The sequence below is a fragment of the Myiozetetes cayanensis genome, unplaced genomic scaffold (assembly GCF_022539395.1).
Source record: "Myiozetetes cayanensis isolate MyiCay16 unplaced genomic scaffold, myiCay2020 scf18, whole genome shotgun sequence".
Taxonomy (NCBI): Eukaryota; Metazoa; Chordata; class Aves; order Passeriformes; family Tyrannidae; genus Myiozetetes; species Myiozetetes cayanensis.
Window position 1 is genome coordinate 931,051 of NW_026087389.1, and position 18,389 is coordinate 949,439.

Sequence of the window (18,389 nt, forward strand, 5' to 3'; positions counted from 1 at the left end):
AGTATTTCCAGAGCTCGAAGTGAGACACCCCAGGTTGAGAATCGGGAATCTGTGATTCATTTCTTTTCCCTGAAATTGCCCACTAACTCCTTGGTATTCCCTGTCCAGGTAACACCTGCTGGATTCAATCTGTGCAGCTGCAAACTGTCATCACACTGACCCACCTCACCAGGGATTCAGGGAATGTCACTGCTGCTGGGGAGTGGCCTGAGCTGCAGCCACGAGGCACCACAAGTACAAGCTACTGTTTTCCAAGGGTGGCAACACCACATCCCACGTTCTACCTGCATTATCCCACTTTTCTAACCTCACGTGGGTCTTGCTCACCTTTCTGTAGTACCTGCAGGGCTGGGCACTGCCAGCAGCTCCAAGGAACCAGACCTTGGAGTCATTCCTTGCAAATATTTCAGATGTTCAATCAAAGTAAATGTTCCAAAGTGTTGGAGTGGGAAAAATTTCTTTGTTAATACCCTTAATTAGAGACGGGATTGAGTGAATTTAAATTAGCTGATACCAATAAGGAAAGGAAATCAAGCTGTTAATGGCAGTGAGAACTAATGATTTAGTAGAGGCAAGAAGTCCATTTTCCTGTTGCTGCTCATCTTACAGGTTTGGATCTCTCCCTCCTGCTCTAACCACCAGCAGTTTTACCAGCCCCAGCCCCACCATCTTCCCCCTTAGCAGAGCAGGGTCTGCAATAAACCCCCACCAGAGACAGCCCAGGCCCTCCCTCGGGGTGCTGTCCTGGCTCAGCCACCAGGTTGGATTGTTCTCCACCCAGCCTGAGAGCAAAGGCTTCCAATTTTGTTTTCAGCTCACGAGAAAAAGGCAGAGTCCTAAAAAATCCTTTTTTTTTTTTTTTATCTCTTTGAGTGAAGAGGCAGCAGACCAGAATTCCAAATAAGCACACAGAGATAAGAACAGAAATTCTACAAACAAGAAGGATCACGGAGTTGTTGAGCTTGGAAAAGCCCTGTAAGATCACTGAGTCCAGCTGTTCCCCCAGCACTGCCAAGGCCAGCACTGACCCAAATGTCCAAATATATCCACAAAAGAGATTTATTTGAATAAAAGCAAAGAGACACCCCCCTGTATGAACATCTCTAATTATCTACATTTCCTTCTTCAAGGGTTGACTCTGTATTCACCAAACTGCACCACTGATGTCTGATCTGCTCAACATACACTAGAGCTGGAGAGGGACTTTGGACAAGGGCTTGGAGTTACAGGGCAAGGGGCAATGGGGTGAAATGGCAGATATTCAGTTTAAATTAAATATTAGAAAGAAATCCTTCCCTGGGAGGGTGGGCAGGCCCTGGCACAGGTTGCCCAGAGAAGCTGTGGCTGCCCCATCCCTGGGAGTGTCCAAGGCCAGGTTGGACGGGGCTTGGAGCACCCTGGGCTGATGGAAGGTGTCCTGCCCATGGCAGGGGTGGGACTGGGTGGGCTTTAAGGTCCATTCCAACCCAAACCAGTCTGGGATTCCATGATAGTGGTTGAAAGACACTTTACCAAAACCCCTCAGATTTAAATCTCAGCTACTCTGGAAACACCGGAATCCTGCAAATAATTCAAGAAAAAGCAAGTTTCCAGACTGTGAAATTCCACAAGTCCTTTTCATTATTTCACTCCCCTCTCACTGATTACAGAACTTACCAAATTTTCAAGCCCTGACAAGGAAAATGCTTTTAAGTGGTTTCAGCCCAGCTCTGTAACCAAATTAGCAATGCACCAGGAGTGGATGCCAGGGAAAGTGGAGCTGGGACTCAAATGCTGCACACAAACAACACTGATAAGGCAGAGCAAGTTCCAGAAGCACAGCTGGCCAAACACACAGCAGGAAGAAAAGCCTCAGCAGTGAGATATCTGAGAGGAACCTGAGCAAAACCCACTTAAAGAAACCCAAGAGCAATGTGACAGTGTCCAAGGATGAAAATAAAAGAGATTTTAAAACGTTAATGGAATTTCCAGGAACAACAACAGTTTCCTGTGCTGAAACAGTCATTTAGTTGAGTATTAAACACCAAAAATTGTGCACAGTAAATCTCACTCAAAACCATGCATGAATTTATACAATTGGGAATGTGTTGTTATTCCCCCAAACACAGGCTGAGTTACCTTTTAAAGAGATTTTGTTGCAATTAGAAGTTTAACCTAAATCTGAACTACCAAAGAACCTGCAAAGCAAATGCCATGTTTTACATATGTCAAATAGTCTTCAGACTATATGAAAAGAACTCAAAATATCCAAATTTATGGGCCTGGCTGAGCAGTGTTCCCTCTGGTTTATATCAACCTACCACTGTAGTAACTAGTGAGCAAAACAGGGCCAAAGTCCATTTTCAGGCAGGGACAAAACAAAGTGATGGGCACAATTTTAATTCCAACTTTGACATCATTGTGGGAAACATTTCCCCCTCTTAGGCTGAGCTGAAGAAGCTTAAGCAGAAAGTTTTACCACAGGCTTCAGGAATAGCCCCTGTATAATGGCAGTATAGAAATTCAATTATTAATTATTCCTGGAAGAGATGGAAACTCTCCAAAGCCATTAACTTCCTAGAGATAAAAGCAGCAGGGGTGGTGCTGTGGGTGCAGCACAGACACGTCAGGACACCGTGGGGGTCTCAGGGAGTGAAACTTGGTGCAAGAGAACCAATTTATGAACTCAGGTGTTGGGTGCAGCAAGAAATGACGTGACCCTCCGTGCTTCCAGAAGACACCAAAAGCATGGAGAGTAAATATAAACCCCATTTGCACCATATTCTGCTCTTCTTACATGCTTCTGGTTGTTTTTTTGTCAGCTTTTTTCAAAATGGATATCTCCAGGAGCCACACAACACCATTATTTCCTTCAGCAGTGAAGCAGCTGACACCTGCACACAACGTGATTTCAAGAGATCTTCTGTGCCATGGTTGGGCAGGAGTACCTTGGGATGTCAGGGGAAGGATCAAACACAACAGCAATTTATTGACACGAGCATTTTCTGCTTCCAAAGGACCTATTTGAAGGTGATGACAAATAATTTAACTCCCTTCCTACTCGAGTCTCAAGTGCTCATCATCCTGATTCCTGAGAGATGGAGCAGTCGAGGCCCTGCTGCACCTTCACGAGAGGAAAACACTGCAACAAAGAGAGGGAGGAAAGGCCCAAATCCAGAGGGGTGAGAACACACAGAGAGGGAATTCCTCTTCCCCCATCTCCTTCCGATGACAGCAGTGAAATGCAGGTTTAAGAACTCCTGGTCACACTTTCTGCATCTCCACAGAGGCGACACTCAGCACCTCCCAGTGCAGCCAACACACTGCTTTTCATGTTACACCTTCTCGAGGCCTCTCCTTCGGCTGATTGTTGTGGACTCATTGTTATCATCACACACCGTCGGGGATGCGTTATGATGAATAAACAGTATCGCTAGGACAATTTTTATGGCGTGTAATTCACCTGACAGACATCAAAATCTCGCTCCATCGGTGCTCACATGAGAGGAATTCAGACAGTGGCGCAGTTTCTGAAGGATTAAACACATTTCCAAAGGGCCTCACATAATAGTGCTGCTGAGAACCTGGCGATAGTCATCATTAACAGGAGATTTAATTTAAAGATTGTGGAATGCTCACGGTATCAAACAGGCAGTGATTCTAAGTTGGAATTCAGCAGCTGGTGAAGTGCTGACAGAAAAATATCTGCTCTTCATCCATCTCCATCTCCTTCAGCACCATCACAAACCCGGTACACAGACACATCCACAGTGCCACAGCTACAGCCATCAGTCTCTGACTGAGTGCCCCCATCTGCCTCTGATAACAGCACCCAAACCTGCTCCAGGGCAGAGCCTGTGCAGCTGCAGGGGCTGTGCTGGTGGCACCACAGCCCCAGCACGAGTTCCTGCATCCAGGGCTCTACAAACACGATCAGAGCTCCTACTGCTTGGTGCTCACTCATGGTACAGACACTGCACACACAGGAGGGGTAAAGTGTGAAGGCTTCTCCAAATAAGCTCTTTATGTGAAAGTAGCTGAGAACCAGAGCTTGAGAACAACTAACAATATGCCAGAGTAAATATTGTAATTTCAAGGAGCAGAGTAGGACAATGAGGCCTCTTTGCAATGTAATCCCTGTATTGTCATCTGACAAAGAACTCCAGGATCCAATACCAGCCCTGCAGTTACAGAGCCCAACCCGGCCCAGCCTCAGCCAGATCATCTCATTACACACAAAAGCCTTTATCTCAACACCATCAATCCAATCCCCTGGGATTTTCTGGGGAAAAGCAGATGAACCTTCAAGTTTCTACTGGAGAACATTTGGGTTTGGAGGTGAGCTCTGACCCCTCCCCGGTGCTCAGGAGCTCTGCTGCTGTCAGAGCTGACAGCCTGGAGCTGCACCTCGCTACAGTACAAATCACCAACCACACCCTAAAATAATGATGACCATCAGTCATAATATTATCCCATCAATGGGACATTCTGACTCTCACACCACCAATAGAACTCCCACTTAATGCTTTTTCTGATGCCCAATTTGCTTCAGTTTGGAGAGGAGGGAAGAGGGGGGTGCCAGGGTGTGTCATTTGGGACAATATCGAGCTCCAGTGTAGCCTTTCAGCTCGACAGGGTAAGCCGGTCACCAAAACCAGATGTTTGGTCCAATCTACACTGAGGGAAAGAACAACATTTACAGCCACATCAGACAATGTGGGCTGTGAGCAACTGCAACAAATCATGGCATGAACAGTAAGGGGCACCAGGCACTTCAAGAAATTATCCTAAAGATCTTGGAGCAGTGTTTAGTTAAATTCCAGCCTTTTAGGGAGACTCCAAATGCCAAAGTTGAGAGCAGTGGGAGCTGCACTGTTTCTGTGCTCAACACTTCCACTGCCCCTGTGAGCTGGAACCAAAAGCAGGTGAGATGAAGTATGGGAAGTTACCATCAATTTTCAAAGTAAAACAAATCTTGCAATGAACTGATTCCCTTTGATCAAAATTCAAAGCAATTATTCAACATAACACATTTCAACTGCTGCTGTGAAGAATTTAAAGGAGAGGGAAGGAAAGGCCTGGGCAAGGCACCCATCAGATGGCACCACTGGCTTTGCCCTGTGTGTCACAGGAGGTGCCTGCTGCCCAAAGCTTCTCCACAGTCTTTTAGTCATAGAAACAAGGAATCCTGGAGTGGTTTGAGTTGGAAGGGACCTTAAAGACCATCTCATTCCAATCCCCCTGCCATGGGCAGAGACACCTTCCACCAGCACAGGGTGCTCCAAGCCCCGTCCAACCTGGCCTTGGACACTGCCAGGGCTGGGGCAGTCACAGCTTCTCTGGGCAACCTGTGCCAGGGCCTGCCCACCCTCACAGCCAAGACTTTCCTCCTAAATTCTTGTGAAAGATTCTCCATCTAAAACAGACTAAGAAAACACCCTCCAGCCACCCTGAACTCAAACAAAAGTATTTCTGGGTCCCATGGAAAATATTCCTTTTCCTGCTGGATGGACAGCCAGCAACATGAAAAAATAGAAGAATGTAAGTTTTGACTCTTTCCATCTCCTTCTCTTGAAGCCTCTGTTGCTCTGTAAGGCTGATGCTGCAGTTCCAGTTTCTCTACAACCTACAAAAAACCAATTTGTTTTACCCTCCCTCCCCAACCCTCCTCCAGCTGGGCAGTTATTCCACTGCTGCCCCATCCTGCAGCACGAGGAGGGGCAGGGATGAACTACCTGTGCATTTGCGGTCCGTGTCTTCCTTCTTGGAGCCAGTGATGGTCAGCTTGCAGTTGAAGTTCTCCTCCCAGTACTCTGCAAACCACACGTTCCTCCTGTTGTTCTCCAGGGTGCGGGAGGTAAAGTAGGCATCGAACCCTGGGGAAGGAGAGAGGGGAGAGCTCAGCTTTGGCTCGTGCTGCAGCCTGAAAAACAAACCCTCTGGCTGTATCTTCCTCGATACCCAGCACGTGCCACGGCTCTGTCCACGGGAGATGGCCCTGGAAAGAAAGAAAATCCATTGCACATTTTCTTATCAGCTGCGTCTTGCAGGTGAGTTACTCTGTTTCTGACTGCCAGGTACAAAACTGGGTAAGATAAATGGGAAACAGATTAATATAGATAAGAGTTATAAGGAAAAAAGCATAGAATAGATATACACCAATAAGGAATGAAAATAAATAATATGGTGCAGCTGTGCCTCTCTATTGCATCATCACAGGGGTCCTCTGAGGATTGCAGTTAGAAATGGCTGTACATACATATTCCATTGAAAGAGGGAAAAAGTTCCTGCCACTGTAGTCAATGATTTCCCTCAGTGCCATAGGTGGGCAGAGTGACACAAGCTGGCACAGCTCACGATGGAACTGAGCCGGAGGAGAGCCATATGGCATCAGTAAATTGGCACAGCACTCCTCCCCTGGGCAGAAAAACAGGCAGCACAAATCCAGATGTTTAAAAAGTGGAAAGGGGATGCAGAATGGGGTCAATCCACCTCCTCCTCTCAGCTTTGTGTACCACTGACCCAGCCAGAACATGTATTTTTCTAATGCTGAGTCTGCTGTTCACGAGTCACATCCCAAGCTCAGAAGACACAACCCACCTCACCTCCCAAAATCAATCCAGGGAAATCAGCACTGGGGCCTTCCAGTAACAGGCTGGAAGCAAGTTACATTCTACCTGCAGTCTCCACAGAAAATGATGCAGTTTATTAAATTAAAAGTAGGGCTCTTCCAACCCAAACCAGTCTGTCATTCCACAATTACCAGTTTTTGGATAAAATTTCCTAAGGAAAATATTCATGGTCAGGTGGGTCAGCAAAATATTTGGAAAATCATCAGGTTTTAAGAGCACACAACCTGAAGTTTTTTTTCCTGCAAACCTGCCATGTAGTAGTTTTACTCCTAATTAAACAAGCATTTCAAAGGGGATATTCAGTCATAAGATCTACAACATACAAATGGCTCAGAAAGAGAAACAAGGAACCTTCCCCATGTGCCAAAGCCACTGACCTCTGGGAACAGGGCTCTCTAACTGAATAAGGTAAAATCAATGAGTCTTGATAAGACTGTAATAAAATTCCATATGAATTACTCTAAACCTTTACAGATTTAATAACAAATAACAACATTCTTATTGATTGCTTTAATGATCCCTCTGCATTCACAAGGAGGAATATGGATCCCTATTAAAGAGGGAACAGTTTTTACCATGATTTCCTATTGATCAGGACAAGGAGGTGAGTGAGTGGCAGTGGGACAGTTCAGAGCTGGACAAGTTTCTGTTAACTCCTTCCCATCCTGGCTGTGCTGCAGATCCCAGCACTGCTGCTCCCACAGAGCCAAGGTCCCGGGGAAGGCCTCCAAAGACAACCCCTTGGTGAACTGCCCTCCTTCCCAACATACTCAGGACCAAGAATCACAGACTGGTTTGGGTTGGGAGGGACTTAAAGCCCATCCAGTGCCACCCCTGCCCTGGGAAGGGACACCTCCCACCAGCACAGGTTGCTCCAAGCCCCGTCCAAGCTGGCCTTGGACACTCCCAGGGCTGGGGCAGCCACAGCTCTGAAATCCCTCCCCAGCCAGGACCATTCCTACACTTCCCACAGCCCTGTCCTGCCAGCACCATCTGTGCCAGTGGGCTTGAGGCAGAGGGACACCTCCAGTGCATCTCTAATTTTAGATACCTTTAGGAATGAAAGTGATTCATAAACACTCAGGTTGAAATACAGGCAAGCATGTTCTCTGCAGCAACAACAGACTTAAGCCTGTGCTTAATCTTAATCTTTCTGAACTGACGACGTTAAGACAACTTACACACAGAGTGCTAAATATCAGAGTTCTGGGTTCAGAGTCTTGCAAGGAATTAGATGACCCAGCCAAGAAAGCTGGATGCTTTAATGCAAAAGTAGGAATAATCTCTTCTTACCCCTGTACACGGCCAAGTACTTCTCTGGTGTGACAAGATTTACTGATTCCCCAATGTTCTCCATATTTCATACTTTAGCAAATTACTTTTTCAGCAAATACATCTAAGAGATATAGATAGTTCTTTTATGAGATTTTCCAAATTAAAATGAATCTCTTATTACTTCAAATCACCATGATTTGATTAAATCATTATTTTTACACATAGAGAGATGATACTGCCTAATGGGTTCATTTATCTCCCACCACAGGATAAATATGTACATGAGCTACATAGTGATGAAAGACTGAAAGGAAAAAAAGGAGGAGCATGGAGGGGGGAGAAGGGGAAAGGGACCCGATCCCAAGCCCCATGGAGGGTCTGTCCTAGACAAGGGACAAGTGCTTGTGGTTGTTTTCCCTCTGCTCTCAGGGGGTGCCATCCCCTTTGATCAGGACAGGAGGGATCAGCAGTGCTTAAGGGATTGAAAATAGAAATTCCTGGGGGGGAGATGGGAATGCTTCATCCCCAGCTGCCTGGAGTCAGGTCACATTTGATCCAGGTGTTTATCCCACATTTACAGTCTGGACACACAGTGCCAGCACCCAGCCCTGCCCAGGGAACATTCCCAGCCCTCCACACCCTGAGACGCCTCTCAGGTCCTCCCAGACCAGGAATCACAGAGGAGGAAGGATGTTACAGCACTGCAGGGCTGGGAATGCTTAGAGGAGCATCTCCATTATCAACCAGAAAGTAAGACCTGCTGACGTGTGGTTGCTATTTACCCCCCCCCTCCAACAAAACAGAAAGATCCAAGTGATTTATTTCTCACATTAATCTTGCCTCTCTCCTTCCATGTGATGCCTCTCTCCTTCCACGTGCTGGCTGAGAGCGCCAGGCTCAGCTCCCAGGAACTGAAGGTGCTGTGGAGGCTGATGGAGGCTGCAGCACCAAGGATGGGGAGAGGGAGACTGGCAGGAGGGATTTGTGCTGGGGAAAGCTCAGGAACACATCCCTAGGGAAAGGACAAGCTGCAGGAGAGAGGTGGCTGCACAGCAGAGCAAGGGGCCCCCAGAGGAGAAGAGTGGCCTGGGAAAATAAAGATCAAAACAGGGGCTCCAATGCTGAACCAGCACCAGTGGAAGCAGCAGCAGCCAAGTGACATTCCCAGAATCTCCAGGAGGAACAGCAGGCAGGGGCTGATGGAGACCCACGAGGCCAACGTGCCCTTGGCATGAATGGAGCAGGTACTCAAGAAGGACTTGTGTCCCCTCGAGTTTGTCACACGTTGCAAACCATCTATTTCGTGTGTCAGAAGGGACTTCAAGGGCTCAGGGGTTATTTAATAAGGAAAATCATTAAGCCTCATTAAACCACAAAATTATTGACCCGCTGCATTTCTCATGGGCCTCAAATGTTTTCATTCTCAGCCCAAGTGAGAGCAAATACAACATATTGACCCCATTTCACATGAGCAGGGATTTGATCAGTTTATGATATTTTTGATCTTCTGTTTTGTCCAAGGATGTCCACACTAAAGACCATCAGTTATACCAATTTTAGTTACCCAGATAGTAAACCATCCCCTTCTACAATCATTGATACCAAAAGGAGCTGGCGTCAAACTCCTCAAACGCTTTTCCAATTTTCCCAGCACTTACCCCAAAACAGTTTCATTTACTGGCATTAAATCTGGGATAAAAGCATTATGTTGGAATGATAGGATCAATTTTAAGATAGCAAGTCTGTTTGCAGATTTTATGATGTTGCCCAAGCCACACACTACAGGGTGTTATGGAGCCATTAAGACAATATACAGATATTTTCTTGACCTTCTTACTCAGCAGAAAGGCCACAATACAAATGATTTTATTAACTTCCATCATGCCATAGAAGTGCTTTGCAGTTGTTTTCTTTGTTTAACAATTGCTGGTTATAACTGTGAAAAAGGGCATTTGAGCTGATGTCACATTTGGCTTTTTATATCCATGACATAAATCACATACAGAGGAAATTCCACTTGCCACACTTTAGCCAATCTGGGATTTGAAGCTCTAAAGCTTCTATTGGGGAAAGGGATATATATTGGCTAAGTATCATCGTTATCACTTTGATAAAATTATACAGCTGCCACAGCAATGGGATCATGACCCAGGTGGTGTCTGAGGCAGTGCTCTCAGAAAAAGGTTAATATACAACTATATTATTATTCATTATGCTACATTTCATAGCCCTCAGGCACTTCTTGCTCTCAGAGACCTCCCACAAACATCAATATCAACAGCAGAAAACCCTGAATCGAAAATGAAAGCCCTCCTATTTGCTATTTTCATTGCCAGTATCCTCAGCTGAGGGTGGGATTCACCTGGACACACACAGGGAGCTCATCCCCATCCCTGACCTCTCTTGCCTCCACGGGCAGGGACACCTTCCACCAGCCCAGGGTGCTCCAAGCCCTGTCCAACCTGGCCTTGGACACTCCCAGGGCTGGGGCAGCCACAGCTTCTCTGGGCACCCTGTGCCAGGGCCTGCCCAGCCTCACAGGGAGGAATCTCTTCCCAATATCCCACCTAAGGCTGCTCTCTGGCAGTTTGAAGCCATCCCCCCTCTCCTGTCTGTTATTTCAGCTTTCCATCGCGATTGGCTCTTTAACTCAGTCCCTCTGCCTGCGCTGATGGCTTCTTCCCATCAGGTTTTTAAGTTCCTGCTTCCCACTCTTTTTACCAGAAGCTGCTCCACAGATGGCCTGTTCCATTTTAATAATGCAGAGCGGTAAAATCTGAGATACAGAAGGTCTAAATGCAGAACATGAGAGTGGTTTTTTCCTGCCTTCGACAGCAGCATCCGACAAAACGCCCGGTGCGTATCCTGAAAGGCACTTAAACTCCAGGCAGGGACTTGCATAATTCACACTGAGGATAAAAATACAGAAATCCCTCTGTGCTGGAATGCAGCAACTGGAGTCACTCCTGGAGATGCTCAACAGGTTAAAGTTACAATAAAAAATTGTAATAAAAACCAACCAGCACGCAGTGAACGTGCAGAATAAAGGAAATGGAGGTCAGAGCTGCCCCTGGAGGAGAGGCTGTGGCTGTGCTATCCCATGGATGGATGGGATGGGCAGTGCTGGGCGGCTCCCCAGCCCCCCAAAACCCACAGCACCCACCCCACCATGGCACAGAGGCTGCAGCCCCTCAGGCACCCAAGGACAGGGCCCACAGTGATGCTGCACAACAGGGGAGGGATGTGAGCTGTGACACCATCACCCTGCTGGCACTGCCCTGGGCACCAGGGATGCTCAGCCACTGGCACGCTGTCACACCTGCCCAGCAAACCAGCACAGAAGGAAATCAAAGCCCGTCCTGCCCCTGCTGAGCCCAGCCCAGACGTCCCTGCTGTGCCCCAGCCCAGCCTGCAGCACTCACCGGGTTCCTGTTCAATCCCTCCAGTGCACAGAGCTCATGTTCTCCCTTTGAACACCTGCCTTGCCTCACTGCAGTGTTTCCATGTCAACAGCAATCACGACAGAGCAGGAACAGGGCTGTGGAGCCTGAAGTGTGTGTGTGCACCCCACAGCCCCAGCACACACAGGGAGTCCCCACAGCTCCCTGGGGACACAGCTGGTGACAGAAACAACGCTCTGTTCAAACGCTGTGTCAGGGGGTGGCTCTGTCCTGCACACACATCCTTTAGCACCCCCAGCAAGGCAGAGCTGGGCTCAGGTGGAGCCAAGGCTCGGGCTGGCACAGCAGGCACAGCCTGGCACCTCTGGCTGTGCACCAGTCATGGCTCAGCCTAAACTGCTACATGCACTGCCAATCTGCTTTTCACATTCCCTGGAGACAGCATTCCCAAGAAAATCACAGAATGCTTCATAGCTCATCCCATTCCACCCCTGCCATGGGCAGGGACACCTTCCACCAGCCCAGGGTGCTCCAAGCCCCATCCAACCTGGCCTTGGACACTCCCAGGGATGGGGCAGTCACAGCTTCTCTGGGCAACCTGTGCCAGGGCCTGCCCACCCTCACAGGGGAAAATTTCTTCATAACTTCTAATTTAAACCTAATCTCTGCCAGTTTACAGCCGTTCCCCCTTGCCCTGTCACTCCAGGCTCTTGTGCAAGGTCCCTCTCAAGCCTTCTTACAACTCCCCTTTAGGCACTGGAAGGCACTTTAAGGTCTCCCTGGAGCCTTCTCTTTCCCAGGCTGAACACCCTCAGGGCACTCAAAATAGTCCCCAAACCCTCCATCACAGCCTTCCCTTCCTTTTTGCCTTAGAAGCTCTAACAAATATTGCTTCTCTGCTCTAACTGATTTCTGGACTCTCAGGTAGCTCCAACAATGCCAGAGTGTGCTGGGGGCTGAGTCAGGGGGATGGAATTGCTGTTCCCTCCCTCCTCTCAACACTCCTCAGCTGAGGCTGCTCACACCAAGTCCCAGCTCCCTCCAGCTCTGCACATTAACCACATCAAAGCCCCAGGTACCAGCCAGAACAACTGCTCAGGCTTGTGCAGAAAAAGCAAAGATAACAGGGATGATTTCTGAGGCTGGGGGACACAGTCCCACCCCTCAGGCTGTGCTTGAGGCCAGGGGGTCCCACACAGGAACGCCCACATGGGCCCAGGTGCTCCTCCTGGGAATTCCCTGCATCTTTGAGGGAAAGCAAAAAACATTTCCAGCTTGGTTGAAGGGTTTCAGGAGCAGAGCATCCTCTAAGCATCCATTCCTCATCCTCTCATCACCACTATTTCTTTTTGGCAGGGCTCCCCCAGCCCAGCTCAGCATTCCCCCTGGGATCCTGGCCAGCCCCAAGGACCACCTTGGTTTGGGTCCCCTGCTCATGTCCCCCAGGGAGCCACCCAGCTGCAACCACTGCTCAGGGACACTCACACCCCCTCCCCAGGAGCAGCATCCAGATTGCCAAGGAGACAAATATCCAACAGCAGCTCCTGGGGTGCTGTGACGGGACTGACCCTGGAGCTGGCCCTGGCTGAGTCAGGGCCCTGCAGAGATGCCCTGGGAGAAATGGCTGAGGCTGCCTGAATATAAGGAAACTTTCAAATGGCTCTCAAGTTGCAAGATAATTTGTATTCCCCTCTCTTCATACCAACACATTAACCAAATACATTATTTCCATAATGAGGAGATGAACATCTGTGTGGCTTCCCAAAATTTCAAGTGGCAATACTCGAGACAAGTATTCCCTCTCTTGGGACTGACACATCAGCATTTCAAATAACTGCCACAGCTAAAAATATAATTTCAATTCTAAGGAGGTCAAAGAAAAAGTTCAGGTGTGATGTAGATTTTATTTTTTTAACAAGGCACACCAATTTAATTCCATGAATTAAAGTCTCTGTACTATTGTATCGAATTATTTGTACTTGGCCCTGTGTAAGTGAAGGGCTTAATGCAAACTTTACCAGAGTATGGGAAAGATAAATATCTGGAGTAGTGTTATGTTACTGTAAATTACTGTAGGAGAGTTGGGCCTCTGAAGTGCTCTGGGTCATGGCACAGCAGAGCAGTCCCAGCTAATATGGCTTCATTTCTCCTGGGCTTTGTCCAACAAACCCAACAGAGTTCCAGGGAAAACAAAAAGCCACAACCAACCAAAAAACCCCAACCCCATCTGTGCACAGAGAGGTTATTTCACCACTTAGTTCCTGACCTGAGTGATGGCTCGTGGCAGCTGGGAAAGCTCCAAAGCCATTTCCACACACAGCATTCCCCTCACATTCCAAGTGGGAAGGAATCAACTCCCTCAAGTCCCTCAACCCCCAGGAGCAGCCACCCCATGGGTTTTGTTTCCCTTGAGCCCAAGGTCTCAGCTGTGTTACATCTGATACCACCAGACCAGGCTGCCATGAATCTGTCCTTGCTCTTCCCGGAGCTTTCTCTGTCTCTCTTTGCCTGACTTTACCAGAGGCTGAGCGTGGTCAGAGGCACTGTGACAACCCCCCCAGAGCTCTCCCTCTCACATCACCTCCTGGTCACCTCCTCCATCCCCTGCCAGCCCTGGAGCCAGAGCAGTGCCCCAGAGACAACTGTGATCACCAGAATAGGGAACTATTTCAGATGGGCAATGTAATGGGATTGAAACAAAGCCCAAAGTCCACTTCAAGGCCAATTCCCTTCAGCTGCACAGAGTGAGATCTTCCCTTGCAAACACAAAATTCCTCACCATCCTACAGTATGGGACAGAAGGTTTGTGTTAATCATCCTTACCATCAATCTCTTGGCTCTGCTGGTTTCCATGGAGGAGATTTTCCTAAATCATCTTCCATGCCTTTGTTGTCACCCAGTCAGTCAACAGAATGAAAACACGCTCCTGCAGCAGATCTGCAAACCCAGCAGGAGTGAAGTGGGCACTTCAGCATTCATTGTATCATCTTTAAGGAAATTATGTGTATTATTATTATGTGCATTGTTTCCTAAACTATTACTTTCAAAAGCCTATAATCAGTCAAGCATTAACAATACAGACTAGAAGACAAAACCACAAGGAAACAAGCAAGAAAAGCCTTTACAACCTCTGTTTGCTGCCTAAAATTAGCACATTTCTCTTTTTGCCTGAGCCTGCCTCACCCAGAGGTGTCAGAACACTCAGTCTCTGTGTGTCTGTGTGGAGTCCCAGCAGAGAACTTGGAGCCTGCAGGGATCTTTGCTGGGGTGCTCCAGATGCCCTCAGTGAGGAGCAGGATGGTGATCAACAGCTGCTGGTGCAGGGCAGCACAGACACCATAAACACTGAACACTTGCACAGTGGAGGCATTTTTAGTGTACAATGCAGGCAGATTAATTTGCTCCCTGCAAACATGCCATGACTGTGTTCCACTCCAATAATGATCCCTTAGACCTAATCCCTTTGGAAAGATCTACTCTAGATCTACTTAGAGCTCCTTCTTGGGCCCAAATTTCTCTCAAACATGAGCAAACATCAAGTGAAACCATCAGTCCTTCTGCTCAAGTGTCACATTTCATTGCCTGGTTTGCAACACCTGTGGGCATCCACCAGGCACTGCTCTGGAAATGCTGCAGAACACTCTAAACTCCTTCTGCTCTGCCCAGGCAGCACATCAGAGATGAAAAATGAGCTGTTGCATTAGCAACAATCTGTGGTTCTCAGCCCTCCTGCAGAACAGCATTTCCAAAATTAGATATTTGGGACTATTCATGGCTATTTTGACCTAAACCACGAGCAGTTTATTTCCAAAAGCACCTCCTGCATTTTCCTTTTTACATGAAAAATACATGAAATGTACCTGGCAAAAACAAATCCTCTGGCAACATAGTCCTGGGAGTTAGAAAAACGTGTAAACCTCTGAAATTGTAGCGTCAGAAACATCAGAGATGCAAATTCCACAGCAAGAGGAGAGGGCAGCGCTTCCCTCTCGCTCCATCCCCACCAGAGCAGCCCCAGATGTGCTGGCAGGTGTAGGATACGATGGGCTATGAAATTTTGGGAATACCTCACCACCACCTTCCCTAATTCCCTTCTCCCTCCCCTCATTTCAGCAGTGACATCCCTCAAGCCAGTGCTGCCACCTCCTCCCAGCTCCCCACAGCCCTGGGCTCAGCAAACCCAACTGCAGAGCTGTGCTGGGCACGGTGTCACTGCCAGGGCTGCACTGAGGCTGTGAGAGAAGGTGGCAAAATCTTCTCCTGGCTCCTGTTTCCATGCCTAAACAGAATTCCAACCCAAACCATTCTCTTCTGTAATTCTGCCCCAGTGACCCAGAACCGGTTCATTCATCAGGGTCTGGTGGGGTCCTGAGAGTTTCATCCCTCCCCAGATCCTGGAAATCCTGCCAACTTTACTCACAAACAGAAAACAAATTATTATCACAACTGAGGCTTGAAATTCTGCACAGAAGCAAAGTCCAACAGCACCAAAAAACCATCAGGGATTTCCAAATGGAGGGGTTGAGGAGGAAAAAATCATCTGCTGCCTTCATGGGCTTGCTGCCTCTTATCCATGTGGTGCCAGCACCCTGTGCAGGCCCCAGCTGGAAGGGGAACAGTCCCTGTGATGCCCCCCCAGCACAGGCACCCTCCAGTGCCTCCTGCCAGAGCACACCTGCAGGGTCTGGAGGGTCCCACCACCCACACTCCCACCAGGAGCTGGCACACACAGGGAGCAGCTCTCTAAAAACAAACCCCTGCCTTTCTGGCTGGAAATAACTCTGCCCAAACACACCCAACAGACAGCTCCAGTGTCAGAGCACTGAGAGGGAAATTGTTCTTGAGAAGATGCAACTCAGGGCATTCCAAACGTGATGATAGGTCTGAAGGGTGATCGGTGGCTGTGCATTACTCTGGGAATTCTCTCTCCTTGCAGCATCAACCATCCCAGTCTGTGTCTGTGTGTACACATCTCCCTCTCTCAAAACAGCCACCCACACCATCTCCAGTGTCCTCAAATAACAGTTAAGTATGAACATCAAAGAGAAAATGCCAACAGAAGCCCTGGGAGCAGTACCCAAAGCACAGAACTGCAGGCACCCAGAGCACGTGCTGGAGAACAGCTGCTTCCACAGAGGACCTGCATCCTGGCCAGGCTAGACCTGCTGGAGCTTGGGTGAGCAGTTGATTGCATTTCAAGGGGCCCCAGAGGAAACTCCTAAATCCTTATTTTACAGCAGTTCTTTATGGTCCAGTTACAGCTTCCTACCTCATTTCTTTGCTCTGAAGCAGCAGCACCATTTGGTTCAAACCCCATCTGAGGCAGAATTCTTGCTAATGCTGGGGTGGTTATGGGCTGTGTCTGGCACTGAGCAGTGGCAGATAATTCTCTTTAATACTCTGGAACCATTCAAACTGTCCAACAAACCCCGAAGGAACTCCAATATCTGAGCACCACACAACAGCCAGGGGTGTAACTCTTAAACTCCCAGAACCACAGAATATCCTGAGCTGGGAGGGAAGGTCTCCTGGGACCCCCCTGCAGAGCTGGGAACAGCACAGGGAGGACGTGGAGCTGCTGGAGAGAGTCCAGAGAGGGCACCAAGAGATCAGAGGGATGGAGCAGCTCTGCTGGGAGGAAAGGCTGAGAGAATTGGGATTGTTCAGCTGGGAAGAGAAGGCTCTGGGTGACCTAACTGTGGCCTTGCAGTGCCTGAAGATGCCTGGCCCAGCCGGGTACCACACACTCACCCGGGCACTGCCTGGCCCACCACACCTGTCCATCACCTGTGCTCCTGCTGAACACGTCTGTCCATGCACAGGTAGGGGACCATGAGATCCAGCACGAAGCCAGGAGGAATCAAAGCTAAGCTGAACTCCCAGGGTGACTCTTCAGCAGGCTGGAGTCAATACTCGATAAACTTTGCAAGGCTCTGAGTGTGCCTTGGACTCCCAGGTAACTGCAGGATTAATTTAAATTCAAGTAAGGGCTTCATCAGCACTGGGGAGACACAGGCCCAACAAGTCTGCAGGTAGAATGGCTTTAAACACAGTGACTGATGGAGAGAACAGAAAGGTGCATCCTTCCTGAACAGGTCCCTGTGAGGAATGGGAAGTGCCACCTGAAAACACCTTTTGGACAAAACCCCTCTCTTAGCAGAGACTGGGGGTGTCCCCTCCCCAGGGCTGGAGCCTGGCTCGGGGGCAGGGGAGATCCCTGAGCTGCTCCCACTGCTCCCAACCAGCCTGGGGGATGAGGGGGGACAGATCCAGCAGTGCTGGAGCCCCTCAGCAGGGCAGGAAGGAAAATGGGAAAGGTGTGTGGGGGTGAGGAGAGGAGAGGAAAATTCAGGGCAGGAAATGGGAGGAATGGGTAAATCTGGGAGTGCTGGTCCAAGCCCTGTCCCTTAGGACTGGTGTCCCCCTGGCTCCTGGTGCTCCTGGGCTCTGCCCAGCGAGGCTGCAGCCCCACAGCCCGGGATGAACCAAACCCTGGAGCCACATCTTTCCAGCCCACTGACTCTCTCAGAAGCACATGCTCATGCCCCAGGGACACAGAAAAAGCTGAAGAACAACAGAGGACTGGAATAGATGCTGAAGCAAGCTGTAAAGAAAGCAAAGAAATCCAAAGTGGGCTATTTTACCAATGTTCCTCTGCCATCTGAGCCAGCCTGGTGCTCCTGAGGGAGGAGGTGGGAGGTGCTGCAGGAAGCACATCATTCCCAGGGAAGCATCCCAGGTGAAGGCAGGCCTGGTGAGATGCAGAGCAGTGTGCCCATGTTTATTAACACTGGATTAAATCCAAACTGTCTCTAACTCAGAGCACAATGAGCCCTGAGCTCCTGCACTGGGGATGTGAAGGGAAAACATTTCAGAGCCACTGAACAGCGAGATACCATTTCACACTGATTTTTCCTTAAATCACTACCCTTCCATTGCTTTTTTCCCAGTTCATCCCACCCAAAAAACCCAGAAGCAAATTGGTTCTTATTGGAAATAAAACCAAAACATAAACCTAGGATTCATCACCCCTTTTGGATGATAGAACAACTGAAAAATTCAAGGACAGTTATGTTGGTTTGCAGCTTTCCTCTTTTTTTGA

General features: G+C 48.6%; 1 protein-coding gene across 3 annotated transcripts in view; it reads right to left on the reverse strand.

The window, feature by feature from the left end:
- Nucleotides 1-18,389, reverse strand: part of GRM7 (glutamate metabotropic receptor 7) — a 216,276-nt gene that overhangs the window by 69,326 nt on the left and 128,561 nt on the right. For all 3 annotated transcript variants that reach the window (XM_050313094.1, XM_050313092.1, XM_050313093.1), the window contains exon 5: nt 5,715-5,855. In XM_050313094.1, the coding sequence (XP_050169051.1) occupies nt 5,715-5,855 (141 nt within the window). The remainder of the gene's footprint in view (nt 1-5,714; nt 5,856-18,389) is intronic.